This window comes from Sebastes fasciatus, chromosome 6 (genome assembly GCF_043250625.1).
Source record: "Sebastes fasciatus isolate fSebFas1 chromosome 6, fSebFas1.pri, whole genome shotgun sequence".
Classification (NCBI taxonomy): Eukaryota; Metazoa; Chordata; class Actinopteri; order Perciformes; family Sebastidae; genus Sebastes; species Sebastes fasciatus.
The window spans coordinates 36,601,723-36,623,206 of NC_133800.1; the positions used below are offsets into that span (position 1 = coordinate 36,601,723).

Genomic DNA, 21,484 nt, shown 5'->3' on the forward strand with positions numbered 1-21,484 from the left:
GACACAAACACAAAGACTCCTGAAGAATCATCATGTTGCTCTGCTGAAGTAGCCACCTGGTTGCTAACATGTTAGCCTGTGTGTCTGAGTTATTCTGCCCCCTAGTGGCTGAAAAAACGACGAATCAATGGAAAGTAGCCTATTAATTGTGTCCCTATTTATTGGCTCTAAAGTTTTATTAGCAGTGTCACGGCTGACGGTAACATTCCTCCCACCACGAACCCCGCTGTGAAACTGGAACACAGAAACCTTTGTTTATCCTGGAGAAAATCCCCCCTGAAACTGAATCCACAAGGTTTCCTGAGACTCTGAGACTTCCTGCTGCTCACAAACTGAAACTGAATCCACAAAAGAACATTCCAGATGTTCCAGGTGTTAATTTATTTCATAATCTCACATAAATGGTGCCTTAAGGTGGAAGTTCTCTGCAGGATTCAGAGTTTAGTAAAAGGTTTCTGTCTCTCTGCCGCCCTCTGCTGATATCAGCACGCCAGATGGACATTTTGTCTGCAAATGCATTTTATTTGAATTCTGACGGCGTCAAATATGATTATATTTATTATAGAGGAGTAATCAGTCAAATATGATTTTGATGGCTTTTTTTGGGGTAATTTGCAGCAACTATGGAGTCATGCTGTAGGAGTGGTATGAAAAAGAATAAACCTGTGAAAGAATAAGGAAAAATAAAGGGCTAAAAATAAAAAAATGACATTATCTAAAAATAAACAAAAAACAAAAAATATAATACTTCATATGCAATAAATAAATAATTATATTTAAAAAATATATAAAGAAATATATAAAGAAATAAATGAACAAATAAATGTGATGTTTGAATTTTGTTATTTCACTTTATATTCCACATTTTTATTTATTATTTTATTTATCTCTACATATTTCCACTTTTATTATTTACTTATTTCTTCTTGTATTTACTTCTCTTTATATTTCCAGTTTCTATATAGTTATTTATTATTTTATATAGTTCTCTTTATACTGACACATTTTTTATATACTTATTTATTTATTTCTATCTATATTTACACACTTTTATTTACTTATTCCTGAATTTATTTCTCTTTATATTTACACATTTTTCATTTACTGATTTATTCTTTTATTTATTTCTCTTTATATTTACACATTTTCTATGAACTTATTTATTCTTGTATTTATTTCTCCATTTTTCCATATTCTTTATTTACTTATTTATTCTTTTATTTATTTCTCTTTATATTTACATATTATTTTATTTACTTATTTATTCTTTTATTTATTCCTCTTTATATTTACACCTTTATTTTCTTATTTATTTACAGATTAATTCTGCTTTATGGCTGCATAACTTCATCATATAATGCCTAGAACATAATATTAGGGCTGTAACTAACGAATATTTTCATTATCGGTTAATCAGTCGATTATTTTCTAGATTAATCGATTAGTTTGGTCTGTAAAATGTCAATCAGTGTTTCCCCAAAGTCCAAGACGACGTCCTCAAATGTCTTGTTTTGTCCTCAACTCAAACACATTCAGTTTACTCTCATAGAGGAGGAAAGAAACCAGAAAATATTCACATTTAAGAAGCTGGAATCAGAGAATTTAGACTTTTTTTTCTTAAATAATGACTCTAAATAGTTGGCAATATCAACTAATCATTGCAGCTCTAAATAATATATATATATATATATGGGTATCTCTGTAAACTTTGGGATGTTTTTGTGGAGTTTAAAATGTGAAATAAGACACAGTCTCTGCTGTTCTGTTTGACACATTTGAGTGTTTATTAGAAGGAAACCAGACGGAGACATGAGAGAGTACAGAGTGGAAACGACTTGGGACGACAGAACACAACGTTCCCAATATATTAATATACACAGCTACTAGCCTATGTACAATACACGTCTGAAGCAGGACAGAAAATAATAATAAAGAAATAAAAACCCAACACCTTCCCAGAACAGAAAACAATCAGCTACTATAAATTCTGATAGATAATCAATAATCAATAAACAATTATCACACCTAATCTGCATTCACACACTGAGATATTATAGATCACTTATACTGTACACTATCTGTCTATCTCTCTAATGGAACCACAACGAAATACACACAGGCTCACTGTAGCAAAGGACTCTGGGAGATTGAGTTCAGTGGTTTCCTTTCTTTCCGTCGCCCCTCGTTTCATCACGCCGTTTCATCACGCCGTTTAATCACGCCGTTTTAATCACGTGGTTGAATCACGCCGTTGAATCACGCCGTTGACCACTTTAATCCCAACTATCTCCCACAGCGCTCAGAGGAATGTCAAAAACACTCATTTTCTCTTAAACACACACTCACAAACACTCGTAGAAGATACAGTACAGATAAAAACACTGAAAGATGCACTCAGACTGAAAACAGATTTGGTCTTCCTCCCTCTCTCCTGTCAAAGTTGATTTGCGCCATTTTTAAACGATTTTGCTCGAAGGGAAGATTCAGACTACCGACACTGAGCGGCTGAATCAATAAAATAATGACGACATTTTAAATTGGATAATTATCGGGGTTGGGACGATGCAAGTAACGCTGATCGATATTAAGATTTATTGTGATTGTTGTTAACTTTTTTAACACTAGACCTCTCTCCAGCGGCTCCCTGTGGAGGTTTAAACATGGAAATGAATAACTTTGTTTACATTTTCATTTTTATTTATTATTGTTGTAGGTCTATGGTACGACAGTACGACGGTACGACAGTACGACGGTACGACGGAGTATAAGGGCCACAATGAGGGAAAAAATAATCTGAGATTTAGAGAAATAAAGTCATAATATTATACACTAGTAATTTGTTTTTCTTGTAGATTTATGACTATTCTCTTAATATAAAAAAAAAATGTTCTGGTAAAGTTATGACTTTATTCTCTTAATATTAAATTTTTTTCAGGTAATATTCTGACTTTATTCTGTAAATCTCAGATGTTTTTTCCCTCAATGTGGTCCTAATACTCCGTAGTACATTGTCTCTTTGGCCCTCACTGCATTTGACTTATATACTATATACTGAGACTATAAACTGTGTTACCTTCATGACAATGATCAAATGTTTTGTGGCTCCAGACAGATTTTGTATTTTTCCTAAAATGGCTCTTTTGATAGTAAAGGTTGCTGAGCCCTGAGCTAGACCATGGGGAAAAAGTTGAATCATACACTTCTAGGGACTTTAACTTTAAATGAATCCAGTAAAAATGTTTGATTTTCAGCATGTATGTAGTCAGAGATGTCCTGAAGTCAAATATATCAGTCATTGTCAGGAATTATTTATCATCCAGCAACCCAAAAACCAAAGAATAAAGACATTCCCCTCACAGATTAGTGGTATTTTCTTTTTAATTTATAAGGGACGTGTAATGTTTTATACTTCTGGTGAATATAATCCATCAATCTTATTACCATAGATGTATTTTGTATACAGTTCCCTTTGTTAACACCTTATTTTGAAAAGCAGACGTAGTCTCACGTGTCTACTTCCTGTAACTTCTCCAAGGTGGTCTCTAGCTCTCCCGTCAGCTCCGTTCTCTTTATCCATCCATGGTCAGCTCCATCGGGGCCGTTTCAATGCAGAGAACACAAATGTCAGTATCTGGGTGCTCTACAGTCGTAGCGTCGGCCCGTTTGACCACAGAGATGAGAGCAACGGCCGGCTCGACCATCACGTTACCGCGATACGATAACGTTTCCTGCTAACTTTTTTTGCATTTTTGGGATATTTTTCAGACTTTTTTTCAGACATATATCGGCCTTTTTTTGGACTTTTTGTTCGGACATACTTCGGCCTTTTTTCTGGAATATTTTAGCCTTTTTTTTTAGAAGTTAGCGTGCAGCTTTAGCCGTGATGTCTAGCTCTAGTCTAGTGTTTCCATCCTTTACTGGATGTGTAGTGTTTACCACGCTGGTGCTGATTTAACATGTGAGGCTGCAGGTCGTATCCACGACGACCCTTCAACGTTTTATAATCTCTGAGGTTTGTTTTGGTTGACGGATATGGAACAGATATGACGTCACGTTACTCAGACTACCACAATAAAAGCGGTAACTTCCTTCTACCTCCACATAGACTCAAATGAAGCAGATATATCCATTCTGGCATTAAAACATCTAGATCTTTTAAAATCCCGACACGCAGGTGAATTTGTTGTCCCAGCCCTCGTTTCAACGCAGCCTCTCGGCACCGTGACGTTTTGAACCTCAGCTGAACGACGTTCATTAAGACCCACCAAAGTGAAATACTGTAAAACTAGAAAAACAAATAAAATAGAATAAAAATCTAAAACTACACTAGAATTTGACCCTAACCCTAGCTCCAGTGTGGGTTAATATATGAACATGAATAACTGAGAGACACAGACAGTGCTTTACAATAATAATAATAATAATAAAAACCACAGGGACAGGAGAAACTACCGAGACTGAAGAGTCTGTCCAGTTTTTGGCATCTTTAAAAAGCCAAAGAGAAGAAGAAGAAGATAAAGTTTAGGGCTCCTTTGGCACCATAAAGGGTCTTTAAAGACATCAGCAATGATAGAAATCTTAAAAAGCTTAGAAATGTTTGTTCACTAACGCCGGAGAGGTTCGTCTCTCCTCCGAGGCGACCAGCTGCTGTTACCACAAAGCAAACCCACCTCCAGTTCTGACAGTCTCTTCGTCCCCTCCGACAGCGACGTCCTCTCGTAACGTTATTCCAGTTCTCCTCCGTCTCCTCTGATGTCGGTCTGTCGTCGTACAGGAGCGAGTTCATCTCGGCAGCCTCGGCCTCGGCCTCACTGGTTGACGTGGGGCCTCAGGGCTTGGTATAGACCCTCGAAGGTGGGTCGGTCGGGGATGTCGCGACCCCAACAACGCATCATCAGCTCGAAGAGAGAAGGAGGGCAGAGCGGAGGGCCGTAGAGGAAGATCTGGTAGGGAAATACAGGAGGAATTAAAGCCAGGGTTGGCATCATAATAACCTTTCAGCATATTGTAATTCAAGTGTTCTGAGAGAAAACTAGACTTCTGCTCCTCCTCACGGCTCTGTTTTCGGCTTTAGAACATCTAGACAGGAGACTTTGACCAATCACAGGTCATTTCATAGAGAGAGCGTTCCTATTGGCTGTTCATTCAACGGAGGCAGCTGTCAATCACTCACCAACTCCGACCAAACGGTCAAACTAGGCAGCGCTGATCAAATATGAATCAATATTCTGTTACGTTAATGTCTATTTCTCTCCTCAAATGTTCTCAGAAACATCTTGTAATGCACTGTTTAGCTGTAAAATGAGAAAGTGTGCTCCGGCTGGTGGGCGTTGCTTGGTATTTCCTCAACTGATCTCAACATGGCTGCCGGGTCACAAACTTTCTTTATTTTCGTGGACTTTATTTATCATATTCTGTATGTTCTCTACCGACCAGATGTCAAGCAAACATCGGATTCTGCACACAGCCTCAATGAACCTCCTAGAAATACATCTATATTTATTATAACAACTAGCTTGGTTACACTTCCTGTTGACTTTATTACATACAGACACAAATGAACCTTCAGTTAGTGCAGAACTTAAGTTGTTTTGCTATTTAAGATCTTCATATTGATATTGTAATGTTATACAATAGCATCGATGACCAATAAAACGTAATGCTGGTTATTGGTGATATCGTTAGGCTATATGATGTCAATGATGCAAAGTCTAAAGTGCTGCTGCAGTGACGGACTCTCCGTTAGGTCAGTGTTCAACCCTACTGATGAAGCAGTATTTACTCGTATTCCATCATTACCAGTTGCAGATGTTTATGCATAAGTTATATATAGATCAATAAGGTCATTTCCAGTCCCGCTAATCATCTAGTGGCCCTTCAGATGAATCTTGGGGCCACAGCTGTTGTGTAAAACTGGTGCAACAATGACTGAACAGCTCCCTCGTGTGGTGGAACTGCTTCATGCTACATGTGAACTGGTGAGCAAATAATGGGAGTTTGTCACCAGCTGGTTTTATGTGGTGCTACAAGTCTAAAAGGTTTACATAGTCCTGACCTGGATCCATGATGACAAACATGCAGCTTTATTCCAATTGTATATATATAATAATAAAAGACCCCTCAGAGAGCGTCTGATCGGCCTCACCTGTCTGCCCTGGTTCCTGAAGAACTCGCCAGTGTTCTCGATGACCTGTTCGTCTGACAGCAGGCTGTAGGGCTGCTCCTTACACAGAGTGAAGATCTCCCACAGGGTGACGCCGAACGCCCACACGTCGCTGGCCGTGGTGAACTTCCCCTGGAGGAGTCGCATCGTCAGTAAACACGTCTTTTCACATTATATACAGCTGCAGAAATGCTCTTTAAACCAAGAGATCCACTGACATTCATAATTTATGTAAGAGTAAAGTTATTCAAAGGAAAGATTAAGGCCTGAAGCATCATTAGGAGCAGGAATATGGAGTCATAGGAGTGCCATGAAAAGAATAAATCTGGAAAGGAATAAGAAAACAAATGTGGAAATATAAAGAGGAATAAATATAAGAAAAAATAAATATGGAAATATAAAGACAAATATAATATATAAAAAAATAATTATAAGCATTTTTATTAATTTTCATATTTATTTTTGCATATATTTATTTATATATTTTTAAAAAGATGTATTTATTTATTTATTACATATGAATTACTCTATTTTTTCTGTGTATTCTTAACATTTATTTGTTCATTTTTTTATTTATATTTTTCTAAAAAACATATATTTATTGCATATAAATTACTAATTTTTTTCTTTACATGTTACACATTTATTTGTTTATTTATTTTTGTTTATATTTATTTATATATTTCTAAAACAAATATGCATTTATCTATTTATTGCATATAAATTACTGCATTTTTTCCGTATATATTTCTTTCTTTTTAACATTTATTTGTTCATTTATTTTTGTGGATATTCATTTATATAATTCTAAAAAGATATATTTATTTAATGCATATAAACTACTCTTTTTTTGAATATTTTTCACATTTATTTGATCATTTATTTTTGTATATCTTTATTTATATATTTCTAAAAAGTATATATTTATTAATTTATTTGTTGCATATAAATGACTCTACTTTTTTGTTTTTATTAAATATTTTTGTTAATTTTTTATATATATGTTCATTTAATTTTGTATATATTTCTACCTCTATATATTTATTTATTTATTGCATAAAAAATACTCTATTTTTTCTGCATATTATCTTTATTTTTTGGTATTTATTTTTAGATAATGTAATGTATTTGTTTTTATCCCTTTATTTTTCCTTATTCTTTAACAGATTTGTTCTATATTATGGCACTCCTATGACTCCATACCGGTAGAGGTGTCAGGTGACAGCTAACCAACACCAGGTGTAAATGCTGTTAACCCCTCCCTCACCAGCAGGATGCTCTCCCAGGCCATCCATCGGATGGGCAGCACCGCCCGGCCCTGGATGCGGTAGTAGTCGCTGCTGTACAGGTTCCGGCTCATCCCGAAGTCGGCGATCTTGATGGTGAGGCGGCGGTCCAGCAGGCAGTTCCTGGTGGCCAGGTCGCGGTGCACGAAGTTCAGAGACGCCAGATACTTCATCCCAGACGAGATCTGCACCGACATGTGGAGGAGGTCGGACAGACTGGAGGAGGAGGAGGAGGAGGGGAAGAGGAGGGGGAGGAAGAGGAGGAGGAGGAGGTGGAAGAGGAGGAGGAGGAGGAAGAGGAGGAGGAGGAGGTGGAGGAGAAGAAGGAGGAGGAGGCGGTGGAGGAAGAGGAGGGGGAGGAGGTGGAAGAGGAGGAGGACGAGGAGGATGAGGAGGACCAGGAGGACGAGGTGGAGGAGGAGGTGGAGGAGGAGCAGGAGGAGGTGGAGGAGGACGAGGAAGAGGAGGAGGACGAGGAGGAGAGAGAAGACAGGTTTGTGTCTCTGCAGTAAAGTTTTGTTGCATCAACGACTAGATGAGCCGGACGGATTGAACAGGTGTTGTTAGCCTATTAGCATGGTGTAAAGGTGTATCTACCTGACTGAAGGGATGTTGTTGGCGTGTTGTAAAGGTGTATCTACCTGACTGAAGGGATGTTGTTAGCATGGTGTAAAGGTGTATCTACCTGACTGAAGGGATGTTGTTGGCGTGTCGTAAAGGTCTATCTACCTGACTGAAGGGATGTTGTTGGCGTGTTGTAAAGGTGTATCTACCTGACTGAAGGGATGTTGTTGGCGTGTCGTAAAGGTGTATCTACCTGACTGAAGGGATGTTGTTAGCGTGGTGTAAAGGTGTATCTACCTGACTGAAGGGATGTTGTTGGCGTGTCGTAAAGGTGTATCTACCTGACTGAAGGGATGTTGTTGGCGTGTCGTAAAGGTGTATCTACCTGACTGAAGGGATGTTGTTGGCGTGTTGTAAAGGTGTATCTACCTGACTGAAGGGATGTTGTTGGCGTGTCGTAAAGGTGTATCTACCTGACTGAAGGGATGTTGTTGGCGTGTTGTAAAGGTGTATCTACCTGACTGAAGGGATGTTGTTGGCGTGTCGTAAAGGTGTATCTACCTGACTGAAGGGATGTTGTTGGCGTGTTGTAAAGGTGTATCTACCTGACTGAAGGGATGTTGTTGGCGTGTTGTAAAGGTCTATGTACCCGACTGAAGGGATGTTGTTGGCGTGTCGTAAAGGTGTATCTACCTGACTGAAGGGATGTTGTTGGCGTGTTGTAAAGGTCTATGTACCTGACTGAAGGGATGTTGTTGGCGTGTTGTAAAGGTGTATCTACCTGACTGAAGGGATGTTGTTGGCGTGTCGTAAAGGTGTATCTACCTGACTGAAGGGATGTTGTTGGCGTGTTGTAAAGGTGTATCTACCTGACTGAAGGGATGTTGTTGGCGTGTTGTAAAGGTGTATCTACCTGACTGAAGGGATGTTGTTGGCGTGTTGTAAAGGTCTATGTACCTGACTGAAGGGATGTTGTTGGCGTGTCGTAAAGGTGTATCTACCTGACTGAAGGGATGTTGTTGGCGTGTCGTAAAGGTGTATCTACCTGACTGAAGAGATGTTGTTGGCGTGTTGTAAAGGTGTATCTACCTGACTGAAGGGATGTTGTTGGCATGTTGTAAAGGTCTATGTACCTGACTGAAGGGATGTTGTTGGCGTGTCGTAAAGGTGTATCTACCTGACTGAAGGGATGTTGTTGGCGTGTCGTAAAGGTCTATCTACCTGACTGAAGGGATGTTGTTGGCGTGTTGTAAAGGTCTATCTACCTGACTGAAGGGATGTTGTTGGCGTGTTGTAAAGGTCTATCTACCTGACTGAAGGGATGTTGTTGGCGTGTCGTAAAGGTCTATGTACCTGACTGAAGGGATGTTGTTGGCGTGTTGTAAAGGTGTATCTACCTGACTGAAGGGATGTTGTTGGCGTGCGTCAGCGTGCTCTCGATCTCCCGCTGAGACAGGAACATGTTGAGGTCTCCGTTCTCCATGTACTCCGTCACCATGCACAGCGGGTCGGACGACACGCACACGCACAGCAGCCGGATGATGTTCGGGTCGTTGAGACGAGACATGATCTTTATCTCCTTCAGGAAGTCGTTCCTGATGGAGGAGAGGAGAGGAGAGGAGAGGAGAGGAGAGGAGAGGAAAGGAGAGGAGAGGAGAGGAGAGGAGAGGAGAGGAGAGGAGAGGAGAGGAGAGGAGAGGAGAGGAGAGGAGAGGAGAGGAGAGGAGAGGAGGGGAGAGCAGAGGAGAGGAGAGGAGAGGAGAGGAGAGGAGGAGAGGAGAGGAGAGGAGAGGAGAGCAGAGCAGAGGAGAGCATTTCACCCCTTTATTCATTTATTTCCCCAAACGTATTTATTTATTTATAACAGCTGTCAGTGTGTCAGTGTGCTGACTTGACTATGACTTGCCCCAAACTGCATGTGATGATCATAAAGTGGGCATGTCTGTAAAGGGGAGACTCGTGGGTACCCAAAGAACCCATTTACATTCACTGATCTGGAGGTCAGAGGTCAAGGGACCCCTTTGAAGATGGACATGACGAGGGTAAAAACTAGAATATTGAGTGCGTGTAAACGTAGTCACAGTCAGAGGGTGTACCTGGCTTGGCTGGTGGCGTCGGCCCTCAGCTGTTTAACAGCCACCAGCACCGAACGACCATCTCTGTCAGGGAGCGGCGACCCCTCCCTAAGGAATTCTGGGAGTCCCTCGGCCTCACACAGGTGGACCTGCAGGAGACACGTAGGTATGATATCACCATGGAGACGAGAGCATCAGAAGAATCAAATCCATTCATTGCATCATTGTGCGATGATCCCCGCTCACCTCTCCAAACTGACCCTCCCCCAGCTTCTCCCTGAAGATCAGCTGTTGCCGCGGGAACTCGGCGGCGGAGATGTCCTTCCTGGTGAGCGAGTCCACGGTGAGGGCGGGGACGGCGTACATGTTGCTGCCCGTGACGCCCTGCAGCCGCACGATGTCCGTCTCGGCGTAGTGTGGCGCGTTGCTGTGGAAACACTGGTGCGGCGTGCACTGGGTGACGTCGGGCTCGGCGTACCCTCCTCCACACGCTGACGGAGAGAGAAGATTGGTTAGTTATTTCCGCCAGGAGATTATGTGTTCGGTCTGTCTGTCCGAGGCTGATCTCTCACACTACTGGACCAAACAGCCTGATATTTATCGTGCTCAGTGACGACTGTCTGCTCAACGACTTCTCGTAGTTGTGGTGATTCAGAGTTTTTTAAAAATATATTTTATTGACTGTTTTATACCGTCATCATCTGTTGGCTCCTCCCTCCTCTTAACCTGTTGGTAGGAGAGCTAGTTAGCTGTTAGCAGCCGGTGGACAGTAGAGTCCTGTGGTGTGTTTGGCTAACAGAGCTAACAGCTAACGTAACTAAATACAGCAGGACTGACAGCATTACACAGTGAACTGCAGTTTATCTGCACGGAGCCGCTGCAAACTGCAAACTGCAAACTGCAAACTGCTTACCCAGCAATCATGTGACGTCAGGAAGACATTCAGATCGTGTCTGTATAATGTCCGTCAGTCCAGACCCACGATTGTACGTCTGGTGGACGTGCACGTTGGGTTCAATATTTGAACGTCTGGTTAGGGGCCTTTCTGGACACCTGTGGACATGCAACTCAGGTTGACATCAATAGTTGAATGTTAAAAAGACGTTTAAAAAAGACGTCGCCAGAACGTTCATTCTGGCTCCTCAGTGGACGGTCGACAGAAACGTTAAATTGGACTTTTGGACGTGTCTTTGCTGTGTGGGTAAAATGAGAGCGTATCTGTTGCCTGAGATGTACCAGTGAAAAACGTGTCTGATACACTTTTAAAATGTTGTTATCTTGAAATCACGAGTACATTTTCAAAAAAAGTTCAAATTTATTGGGCAAATCATAATTTTATCAACTGTGTCTTAGTCATTTCATTTTTGTGATTTTGAAGTTTAGAAACGTTGGTGAAGACCTTGAAGTTTAAACACTGAATATTGGGGAAACCGTGCAGTAAACTGAAGAGAGAGAATAAAGTGTACATGCAGAGGAACGGAGAAGCAGTTCACTAAACACCAAACGTCCTCGTCTCTCAGAGTCTGGTCTACGGCATCTGACAGATGTTTTACATGTCTGAAGTCACACCTTTCAGCTCTTACCACGCAGCCAGCCCGACGTCATGTGACAGGAAGTCAGCAGGAGGAGGTCATAGAGAGGGTTACCGAGGAGGAGGAGAGCTGGAGGAAGAGGAGGAGGAAACGTGGACAGACAGAGAGGGCTGGGAGGTGAAAGAGAGAAAACACTGCAGAATGAATGAGCATGCACGTCCAGCATCGTCACGGAGATATTAAAGAGAAAGAAGAAGAGACAGAGAGCTGGGACGATGTTTCTGAAGGAAATAAAGGAGGTTAGAAGCAGAGAGACGCTGAAGAGCTGCAGCAGATCTAACAGTTTAACAGTCTAAACATGAAGGAGATCTGGAGCATTTTAAAGCATCACTGATTCTGATTAGCTTCCCTTTAAGTTTCCTGAGATGAGGAATCACCAAACCTCCACAGAGGGTCAATAAAACATGAACATGATGACGTGCATGAAAAAGGGAAATTCTCCTCATCTCTCTCTCTGCTATGACTACTGTCAGGTGACACATGATGCGTTCCGGCGTGTTCACCTGAGGCCTCGGCGCTCTGCGACAGCTCCGGCAGCTTGTTCCTCAGCACCGCCGGGTTCTGGTACTGCGGGTCCAACAGGAAGACCCTCTCGTAGTGAGGGTCGGTGTTGGCGGCGGGGCCTGAGGAAAACACAACACAACCAACCAATCAACACAAAGTCCAGACAGCCCTGCAGGAGGGTGTTTAAGCAATATGAATAAAATATGTTCACTGAAACTGTTCAGGTGGCGGCTATCGACTAAAGACGTCTTCTCACACACGGTTCAGATATTTCAGGTTGTTTCATCAGTTCCTCCGATTGTTTCTGCAACATTTATCCACCATACATCACCATCCTCTACATATCTGATTGCTGTAGGTTAGGACGTAAACACCAGTCATGTCTTGTGTATGTCTCGTGTGTGTTTTGGTGACTAAACGTAGTTTGTTGACCTCAGTGGGGACGGTGTCTACCTGTGGAGGCGTGGCCAGAGCGGGGGGGTACCGGGGGGGTCTGGAGGATGATGGTGTCGCTGCAGGACGACAGGCGGACTGTCACCTCCTCGTCGAGGATCCGACGTGGAGCCTGCAGGAGGAGGAGGAGAGGGATAAAAGAGACCTGCATAAAAAGACCTGCAAGTCCGAAAAAGTTCTGAAAAAGTATTGAAAAAAAGTTTAAAAAGAAGTCCAGAAAAAGGCGGAAACATTTCAGAAAAATGGCCAAAATAAAGCAGAAGAAAAGTCTGACATATGTCCAGAAAAAAGTTTGAAAAAACTCTGAAAAAAGTTAAAAAATGTGCAAAAAAAGGCTGAAAAATATCCAATTTTTTTTTTGAAAAATGTCCCTAAAGGAAGTTTGAAAAAAATCTGAATTTTCTTTTGAAAAAAGTAAAAAAAAAAGTTTAAAAAAATGTGTGAAAAAGACAGAAAAATATCCATAAAAGTCTGAAAAATGTCCAAACAAATTACTGATTTTTTTTTTTTTTTTAAAGTCAGAAAAAAGGCTAAAGAAAGGCAGAAGAAGAGTCCGATACATGTCTGGAAAAATGTCCGAAAAAAAATCAAAGTAAGGCCGAAGTTGATCAGGAAAAGGTGAAAATAGTTTCCAATCAGAGGTGGCAATTTTAGAGGTTTGTCCTTCCATTGTTAATTTATTAGCCCTTTGGTTTTTTGCCGTGTCATACACCAATACATACATAACATTAACAAAGCAAAGCTGTCGAATTTAATTTCCTAAAAATGAGAATAAATGGCTTCTTCTTCTTCAGTCTTTGTTTTGTGGTCTGACTGGTTCACAGCTGTTCGGCTGCTTCATGATGATTTAACATCAATAGAACCGTCTCAGATCTGACGGGTGGCTCAAAGCTGTCAGAGACTGATAGTATATAGAGTATATATAATATATATATATATATATATATATATATAGATGTGTCATGAAGGTGTGTTTTACTCCTCTATCTCTGTACTGGGGGTTCCTCTGCTCACCTTCTCCAGCACCTTGCAGACGTACTGGCACCAGAGGATGAGGAAGATGATGATGACCAGCAGCAGGATGATGGTCACCAGGCAGCCAATCAGGACGGGCGTGTTCCCGTCATCTGGCGGCTCGCTGGCTGAGGGACTGACCGCTGTGGACAACAGGAAGAGGTCAGAGACGTGGACTTAGGATTTATCACGTAAAATGAAAAGGTCAAAGGTCATACCTGTCACAGGTGTGGTGGACATGGTGCTCTCCTTCTTCACTGGAGGGGAGGTCGACCCCAAGGTCATTAGGGTCGGGAGGACGGTGTCCTCTGAGGGACCAAGAAAGAGACCTCATTTTATTTATCTGTTTAGAAAGAGATGGTGTGTGTATATATATGTATATATATGTGTGTGTGTGTGTGTGTGTGTATATGTGTGTATATGTATATGTGTGTGTGTGTGTGTGTGTGTGTGTATATGTGTTACCCGACTGAAAGCAGATCTCGCTGAACATCATCCAGACGTCGGCGAAGTAAAAGCGGCAGCGGAGGGATTTGGCGGCGCGGCGGTTGAGCGGCACGGTGACGTAGCGGGCGCTCGGGTTCCTGTCGTCCAGCACCGTCTTGAACGCCACGGGCTCCGCTTCCCATCCGGCGATGAGGCGGGGCTTAAACCAACAGGAAACGGAGGAGAAGATCTTCACGCCGCGGGAGAACATGTTGTTACTGTGAACCTGGACGGAGCAGAAATAATTAAATATTTCATAAATATAGAATAAAGGTTTTTCTTTATGCAAACTAAAACTCATCATAACAATATATGCATCCTAATAAAATATATAAATATCAGCAGGTCAGAGCAGAGTCATGAAACCTAAATAAATTAAAAGAACAACAATAAAAGATAAGATAAGATAAAAGGTTAATGTGAAGTGTGAACCTTCATGGAGGTGAAGTTCCTCTGGCGGTCGAAGACGAACTCCATCTCCACGTATCCCAGACTGCTCAGCGAGTCGTTCCTCCAGCCCAGGTAGTCGTAGCCCGGCCACACGTGGTACTGCCGCGTCAGCAGGAAGTCGTCCAGGCCGATCACGCCGTCCGTCAGCTGACCCAGCCCGCCCAGCAGCCTCCTATTGGACGAGATGGCCGTCAGTCACAGAGAGAGAGAGAGAGAGAGTTGGGGGGGAGAGCAGTGATGTGATGAGTGTGTGTGTGACTCGCCTCCTCTCGTGAGCGCCGTCATACGTGGAGTCGTTGAGGCTGGCGATGGGATAACCAGGCGGCATCATGAGCTGACCCTCCGGAGCGCTGTAGGAGATCAGACCGTCTGCAGGGGGGGGGCAATAATACCAACAATCAATGTTTGTTTTAAAACAGGCTTCTACAAAAATACTAAATATGTACTGTTATTATGATACTAATATGTTAATATATCAACATATGTCAATTTATTACCATGAAATGAATAGTAGTATATTTCCATGTATTTATTCTACATATTTACAGAAGGCTACTCTGAAAACATCTCATACTGATTTAATGTTTTCATCAAATATATGATGGAATATCATTAAATATAATAAATAATATGTTTAAAAACATTTTTTTATTGTTGTTGATGAATGAATGTGTTAGTGTGGTGGTGTTGCTGTTTCTCTCCACACACTACAGGAACTAACCTGTTCAACATGTTGTTATGTGAGGGCTCTCACATTTTACACATCTGGTTAGATCTGAAACATCTGTTAGTGTTGGTCAGCATATTTAACTAAATATGCCACACCATCAGGGTGTGATGTTCATTTGATGATTTCTAAGACTAAATGTCAGATTAAAGAAATAAGAAGTAGACGGTGAACCAGACTAAACATCGGCTGGTTTGGTCGGAGCCCAGATAATACTGAAAGGTCACAGTGAAGAAGAGTCTCTAATCCTCTGGTAACTACTTCCTGTTTTACTGCCGTGCACCTGCAGCCCAGAGAGCTCTCTTTTAGTTATAATATCATCTCATGTTTGCTTGATGTGAAGTGTTTTTGTGGTGTGATTAAATCTTATTAATGGTGTGTTGGCGGGATTCGGTTTTATTGCACAAACACAAACAATCCGTCCTGATTGTGATCACACCGGGAGGTTTCTGAGGAGTTTACTGGAGGAGGAGTAAACAGTTCTGAGGAAATCACTGACAGCACGTGTGTGTGTGGGTGTGTGTGTGTGTGTGTGTGTGTGTGTGTGTGTGTGGGTGTGTGTGCGTGTGTGTGTGTGTGCGCGCGTGCGTGCGTGCGTGCATGTGCGTGCGTCCTACCCTCCCACGGACAGCCGTACAGCTCCACCCTCATGCAGACGGTGGTGGACAGCTTGGTGACGGGGATCAGACGGACGTAGCGGGTGACGATCGGAGGGTAGAGGTCGTTGATGACGGAGGTGTAGGCGTTCTTGTTGCCCTCCATCACCTGCAGACAAACATCATTTATTAGATTATTAATATTTAGTGTTCTGAATCTGCAAAGTAACAAAAGCTTTAAAATAAAGGTACTATTTGTAACTTTCAGAAAATCCCTGTTATTAATAACACCATGGCTGAAAATATGTGAAAAATAAACTAAAAAAACATCTATTTGGAAAGAGGCTAAAAGCATGAAAAAACATTCAGAAATATATGAAAAATATCCCAAAAATATCTGAAAATTATTAATAAAGTAAATGAAAAATATGTGAAAATTATTAGTAATTATAATTATATGAAATATGAAAAATGTGAAATATGTGAAAAATATTGGAAAAATGTGGCGTTGCTGGAGCTGTCTAACAGGAAGTTGGTCTGTGAACGTCACTTCCTGTGATTCCAGTGTGAACGACCAGAAGCATCATTTTCCTTTCTCTTCCTTCCTCTTTCTCCCATTCTTCCCTTCCTCTCTCTGTTCTATCACTCCACCACCAAGCTTCCTCTCCTCATCCTCCTCTATTCTTTCCTTCTTCCTGCTTCATTTTCCCCTCCATGTCCCATCTCCCCCGGCCGGACCCGACCACAGACTGGATCACACATGGACGTAGTCTCCGTGACGTTGCCCATAGGTCTTTGAGGAGCCGTTGTGAAGCTCAAAGTGGGCGGCTCGGGCCGTCGCCATCTTGACAGTGACGTCACAGCCTAAAGGCCGTCAATACATTTTTCCGGACTGTTATTTTTGTCATGAGTACCGTCTAGGGCTGTCGCAATAACCACCGCAGGGGATATTCCTTCACCGCGACAGCAACCCTAGTTCTGTCACACAGAACGCAAATAGTACGCAGTGAAAAGCGACAGAATGAGTTTTATTTTGTGAGCTTTGGGAGCGTGAATAAAGACATCAACCAATCACTTTGTGCAGAACAGATTGAGTTGTGTCTATATTTATGAAACAAGAACTCAGAGGCTCCGTAGTCCGAACCAAGACGGCAAACTTTATTACTCCTTTCAACCTTGACAAAGGCAGCGCAGACCAGAACCACTCCTTCTGTTCTTACCTTTCACAATGAAAGCCCTATAAATATAATATTCGCAGGAGAGTATTTCACATTTTCGTGTCATGTATTCTTCACGGCTCCTGGTGTGTAACGGCCTTTACTCCCAGCTAATTGAAAAATGGTCAAAGAGGTGGATTGTGGGTGGAGCTGAGGCAGACCGCTAGCAGCTAGCGACCTGGTACGCTACCCAGCTGTCACTCAAACCCTTAATAACACCTAACTTTAAGCCTTAATATAATTTAAACAGGTGAGGTATATAAAAATTCACCTCCGTGCAGTTGTCATGAACGGGAAAAGTAGCTCTAGAGACCACAACCTCATTTTGTACCAGGCTGTAAACATGTTTTATTCCTGCTGTAAGTTAGATATTTGAACATGGAGGTCTACGGGGGTTGACTTGCTGTTGGAGCCTCAAGTGGCCGTCATGGAGGAAGTGCAGGTTTTATCTTCATCTCTCAGGTTGCCGCTCACCGTGAGTGTCACTCACCGTGTTGCCGAGCCGGTTCCTCCAGGACTGCCACAGCAGGCCGTCCCGGCTGTAGTTGAGGCGGTAAGTTCGGGCGAACTCGTTCCCGGAGTACCTGACGTATCGTCCCTGAGTCCCGACCACCGTCAGGAAGGTCAACCGGCCCAGGTCCACCTGAACAACACAGCAACGGGCTTCTGTCAGATCAGGTGACGCACAGAGAACCCACATGTTCATCTACAGATCCTACTGAGTCAGGGCTCAGCAACCTTTACTTATCTGTCTGGAGCCGCAAAACATGTGATCATTGTGATGAAGGTAACACAGTTTATAGTCTAAGTATATAGTATATGAGTCTAATGCAGTGAGGGCCAAAGAGACAATGTGCTACGGAGTATTAGGACCACATTGAGGGAAAACACATCTGAGATTTACAGAATAAAGTCAGAATATTACGAGAAAAAAAGAAAATAACATGTAAAATTACTAATTTATAATATTATGACTTTATTCTCTAAATCTCAGATTTATTATTTTCCTCAATGTGGCCCTAACACTCCGTCGTACCGTCGTTCCATAGACCTACAACAATGATAACTAAAAATGAAAATATAAACAAAAAACAGTTATTCATTTCCGTTTGTAAAAGCCCACATGGAGCCGCTGGAGAGGAGCTGAAGAGCTGCAAGTTGCTGACTCCTCTGCTGGGACTATTGAAGTCAGTCAGGTATCTCAACCTTAAAGCTTCTTTACTGTTTGTACCTGTGTTCAATAATACTCTAATGTGAACTCTGATCACATTGTCCTGTTTCTCCTCCTGCTCTCTAACCCGGAGATAATCTACGTCTGAAGAGCGTTGCCGTGGACGACTGAGAATCCTCTGAACCTTTGTAAAGGTCAAACTCATACGAGCACATGAACCTGATGTTTGAGTTTGTTCCTTTAAAGCAGTCGGCTGACACCAACCTGCAGGTACTGACTGTCTGAAGGCTCCAGCTGTCCCTCAGGACACCAGGCGCCGTCCCCCTCCTCACGATTCAACCTGCAAACACACACAGAACTAATACTGTTAATACACGTAATGCAGTTCATACAGAGCGTCTGCAGAGCCGGGATGATGATCAGCAGTTACTGACAGTAGATCTGATGAACCGATCGCAGCACTGACCTGGCGTACTGTGGTCCCGTGGTCTCGTACCATTGGCTGGATGCTGTGATGTCATCGTCTTTAATCCGTCCGTCCTCCATGCCCAAGGCATAGCGACAGTGAACTGAAAACACACAAACAACAATCACAATGGAACACTAAATAAAAACAGTTTTACTCTGTGAAATGTGTCTGTGTGTGTGTGTGTGTGTGTGTGTGTGTGCGTGCGTGCGTGCGTGCGTGCGTGCGTGCGTGCGTGCGTGCGTGCGTGCGTGCGTGTGTGTCTGTGTGTGTGTGTGTTTGTGTGTGTGTTGGGGGGGGTGGGGGCATACCGGGGTCGATCTGTCCGAAGGCTGCTGTGGCTTGAAGGATCAGCAGCAAGAAGAGGTGCATGATGGTCCGCCGATCACACCAACACACACGCTACATCTCTGAGAGAAAGAGAGAGAGAGAGAGAGAGAGAGAGAGAGAGAAAGAGAGACAGAGAGAGAGAGAGAGAGAGAGAGAGAGAGAGAGAGAGAGAGAGAAGAGAGAGAGAGAGAGAGAGAGAGACAGAGAGAGAGAGAGAGAGAGAGAGAGAGAGAGAGAATTATAACTGGTGGTGGTTGACTGTTTGTGTTCAGAGCCGGTAGAACAATACAGTTGTTGAATAAGTGATTGACTGTCTGTGTGAGTATGAACGAGACATCAGAACGGAGGAGGACGTCTCATTCATTTAGATGTGAGAACACAAAATATGAGTAGAAAACATGTCTGATGTTGGAAAAAGGAAACCTCGGAGTGAATGATGCCATGAAGGAAAACAAGTTAGGCTGCGTTCTAATCATCCATCTTTCACAATTTGTCTATAATCACTTTAACACAAGTTTATACTTATTATGTGGTTTTTAAATAAGAAAACCACCAAGATAGCGAAAACCAAAAAAACAAGATGAACACAACGGCCAACAATCCAGATGGCAACAGCCAATAACCAAGATGGTGACGGCCAAAAAACACCTAGATGAAGGCCAAAAAAGCAAGATGGCAACAGCCAATAACCCACCTACATGGCGACGGCCAAAAACCAAGATAACCACCAAGATGGTGACAGCCAGAAACCACCAAGATGAAGGCCAAAAACCACAAAGAACACGATTACCAACAATCAAGAACATCTGAAGTCCAGCAGGAGACGGTTTTAACAGAAGGTCACTGCACATTTGTACATCAATCTATGAACACATCTAACCAACGTAAACACAGATAACTGCAGCTCCTTCCAGATAAAACCCTTATTTGAACATGTTTGTACTGGAGGAGGTCAGCGGTCACACGACTACAGCAGGACGGACGAACCGGGACCAGTCTGAATGACTCCGGACTTCATTTACCAGAAGACTGAGTGATTTCACAACAGTTTATACACACTGGACACAAACAGCAGCCCACTCACTGAGGTTACGCAACACTGACACACACACAATAGAGAAATATCTCTCAATCACAGTACTTAACAGATATAGATATAGATATATATAGATATACACTTTATATCTGAAAGTATATATATATATATATACTTTATATCTGAAAGTATATATATATACTTTATATCTGAAAGTATATATATATACTTTATATCTGAAAGTATTATATATATACTTTATATCTGAAAGTATAGATATATACTTTATATCTGAAAGTATATATATATATACTTTATATCTGAAAGTATAAGTGGCGTCTCACATCCTTTTTTTTCTTATTTTGAATATTTTCTGTCTTCTGTCGAGTTTCTGTTTTAAAAAAGGAGGAACATCGAGTCACTGGAGGAAACAGCTGGACGGGAGAGAGAGAGAGCAGGGTGAGGCTGATGGAGGAGGAGGAGGGAGATAAAGTCGAGGCAGGAGAGGAAGGTAGGGAGGAGAACAATGGACGGAAAGGGAAAGCAGAGAGTTTAAAGAGTAACTTACCAGCAGACTGAATCTGGTTGCGTCCGAAATTCCACACCAACATGTTATTTAGTAGTAAAAACAGTATGTGAGATATTTCAGTACGTCCTAAACCTTAGTATGAAACCAATAGTATGTGAATTACATACTATTATACCGGTGAAATATTACAGTACGCAACGCTGGACACTACGGCGTCATAAATATCCCACAATCCAATGTGGTAGGGACAACAACGTTCATAACAGACGTTGATGGACAGCTCTGTGACGTCAATAACACTTCAATTTAACTGTATCTATAAGATTTCACTGTTGCTAGTGTGGAATATATATTTTAAATCACAAATCATCGTTTTGGTCACATGAGGTTGGTTCAGGTTACCATGGCTACACGTCTCCAACCGGCAGGTTTACGTAGTCAAACCCAACTATGATGCTTTTCCTAAACCAAGATGGCGACAGCGAAAAACCACCAAGATGAAGGTCAAAAACGAAGATGATGATGGCCAAAACCAAGATGGCGATGGCCAATAACCATTAAGATGACGGCCAAAACCAAGATGGCGACGGCCAAAAACCATTAAGATGACGGCCAAAACCAAGATGGCGATGGCCAAAAACCAAGATGGCGATGGCCAAAAACCAAGATGGCGATGGCCAAAAACCAAGATGGCGATGGCCAAAAACCATTAAGATGACGGCCAAAACCAAGATGGCGACGGCCAATAACCATGAAGATGAAGGCCCAAAAACCACCAAGATGGAGATGGCCAAAAACCAAGATGGCGACGGCCAAAAACCACCA

The 21,484-nt window shown here is 42.1% G+C and overlaps 1 protein-coding gene across 4 annotated transcripts in view; it reads right to left on the reverse strand.

Annotated features, from left to right (window-relative positions):
- Nucleotides 1-1,760: 1,760 nt before the first annotated feature.
- Nucleotides 1,761-21,484, reverse strand: part of ddr2l (discoidin domain receptor family, member 2, like) — a 34,927-nt gene continuing 15,203 nt past the window's right edge. For 3 of the 4 annotated variants that reach the window (XM_074639567.1, XM_074639569.1, XM_074639570.1), the window contains exons 2-20: nucleotides 19,076-19,174; nucleotides 18,765-18,867; nucleotides 18,563-18,638; nucleotides 17,618-17,770; nucleotides 15,932-16,079; nucleotides 14,851-14,956; nucleotides 14,570-14,759; nucleotides 14,117-14,363; nucleotides 13,870-13,959; nucleotides 13,652-13,794; nucleotides 12,638-12,749; nucleotides 12,184-12,303; nucleotides 11,672-11,749; nucleotides 10,335-10,579; nucleotides 10,110-10,237; nucleotides 9,411-9,608; nucleotides 7,431-7,665; nucleotides 6,146-6,295; nucleotides 1,761-4,943 (exon numbers count right to left, since the gene is read on the reverse strand). In XM_074639567.1, coding sequence (XP_074495668.1) covers nucleotides 4,809-4,943; nucleotides 6,146-6,295; nucleotides 7,431-7,665; nucleotides 9,411-9,608; nucleotides 10,110-10,237; nucleotides 10,335-10,579; nucleotides 11,672-11,749; nucleotides 12,184-12,303; nucleotides 12,638-12,749; nucleotides 13,652-13,794; nucleotides 13,870-13,959; nucleotides 14,117-14,363; nucleotides 14,570-14,759; nucleotides 14,851-14,956; nucleotides 15,932-16,079; nucleotides 17,618-17,770; nucleotides 18,563-18,638; nucleotides 18,765-18,867; nucleotides 19,076-19,136 — 2,718 coding nt within the window. In that variant the 5' untranslated portion in view covers nucleotides 19,137-19,174 and the 3' untranslated portion in view covers nucleotides 1,761-4,808. The remainder of the gene's footprint in view (nucleotides 4,944-6,145; nucleotides 6,296-7,430; nucleotides 7,666-9,410; nucleotides 9,609-10,109; nucleotides 10,238-10,334; nucleotides 10,580-11,671; nucleotides 11,750-12,183; nucleotides 12,304-12,637; nucleotides 12,750-13,651; nucleotides 13,795-13,869; nucleotides 13,960-14,116; nucleotides 14,364-14,569; nucleotides 14,760-14,850; nucleotides 14,957-15,931; nucleotides 16,080-17,617; nucleotides 17,771-18,562; nucleotides 18,639-18,764; nucleotides 18,868-19,075; nucleotides 19,175-21,484) is intronic. The other variant, XM_074639571.1, reaches the window with a different exon arrangement.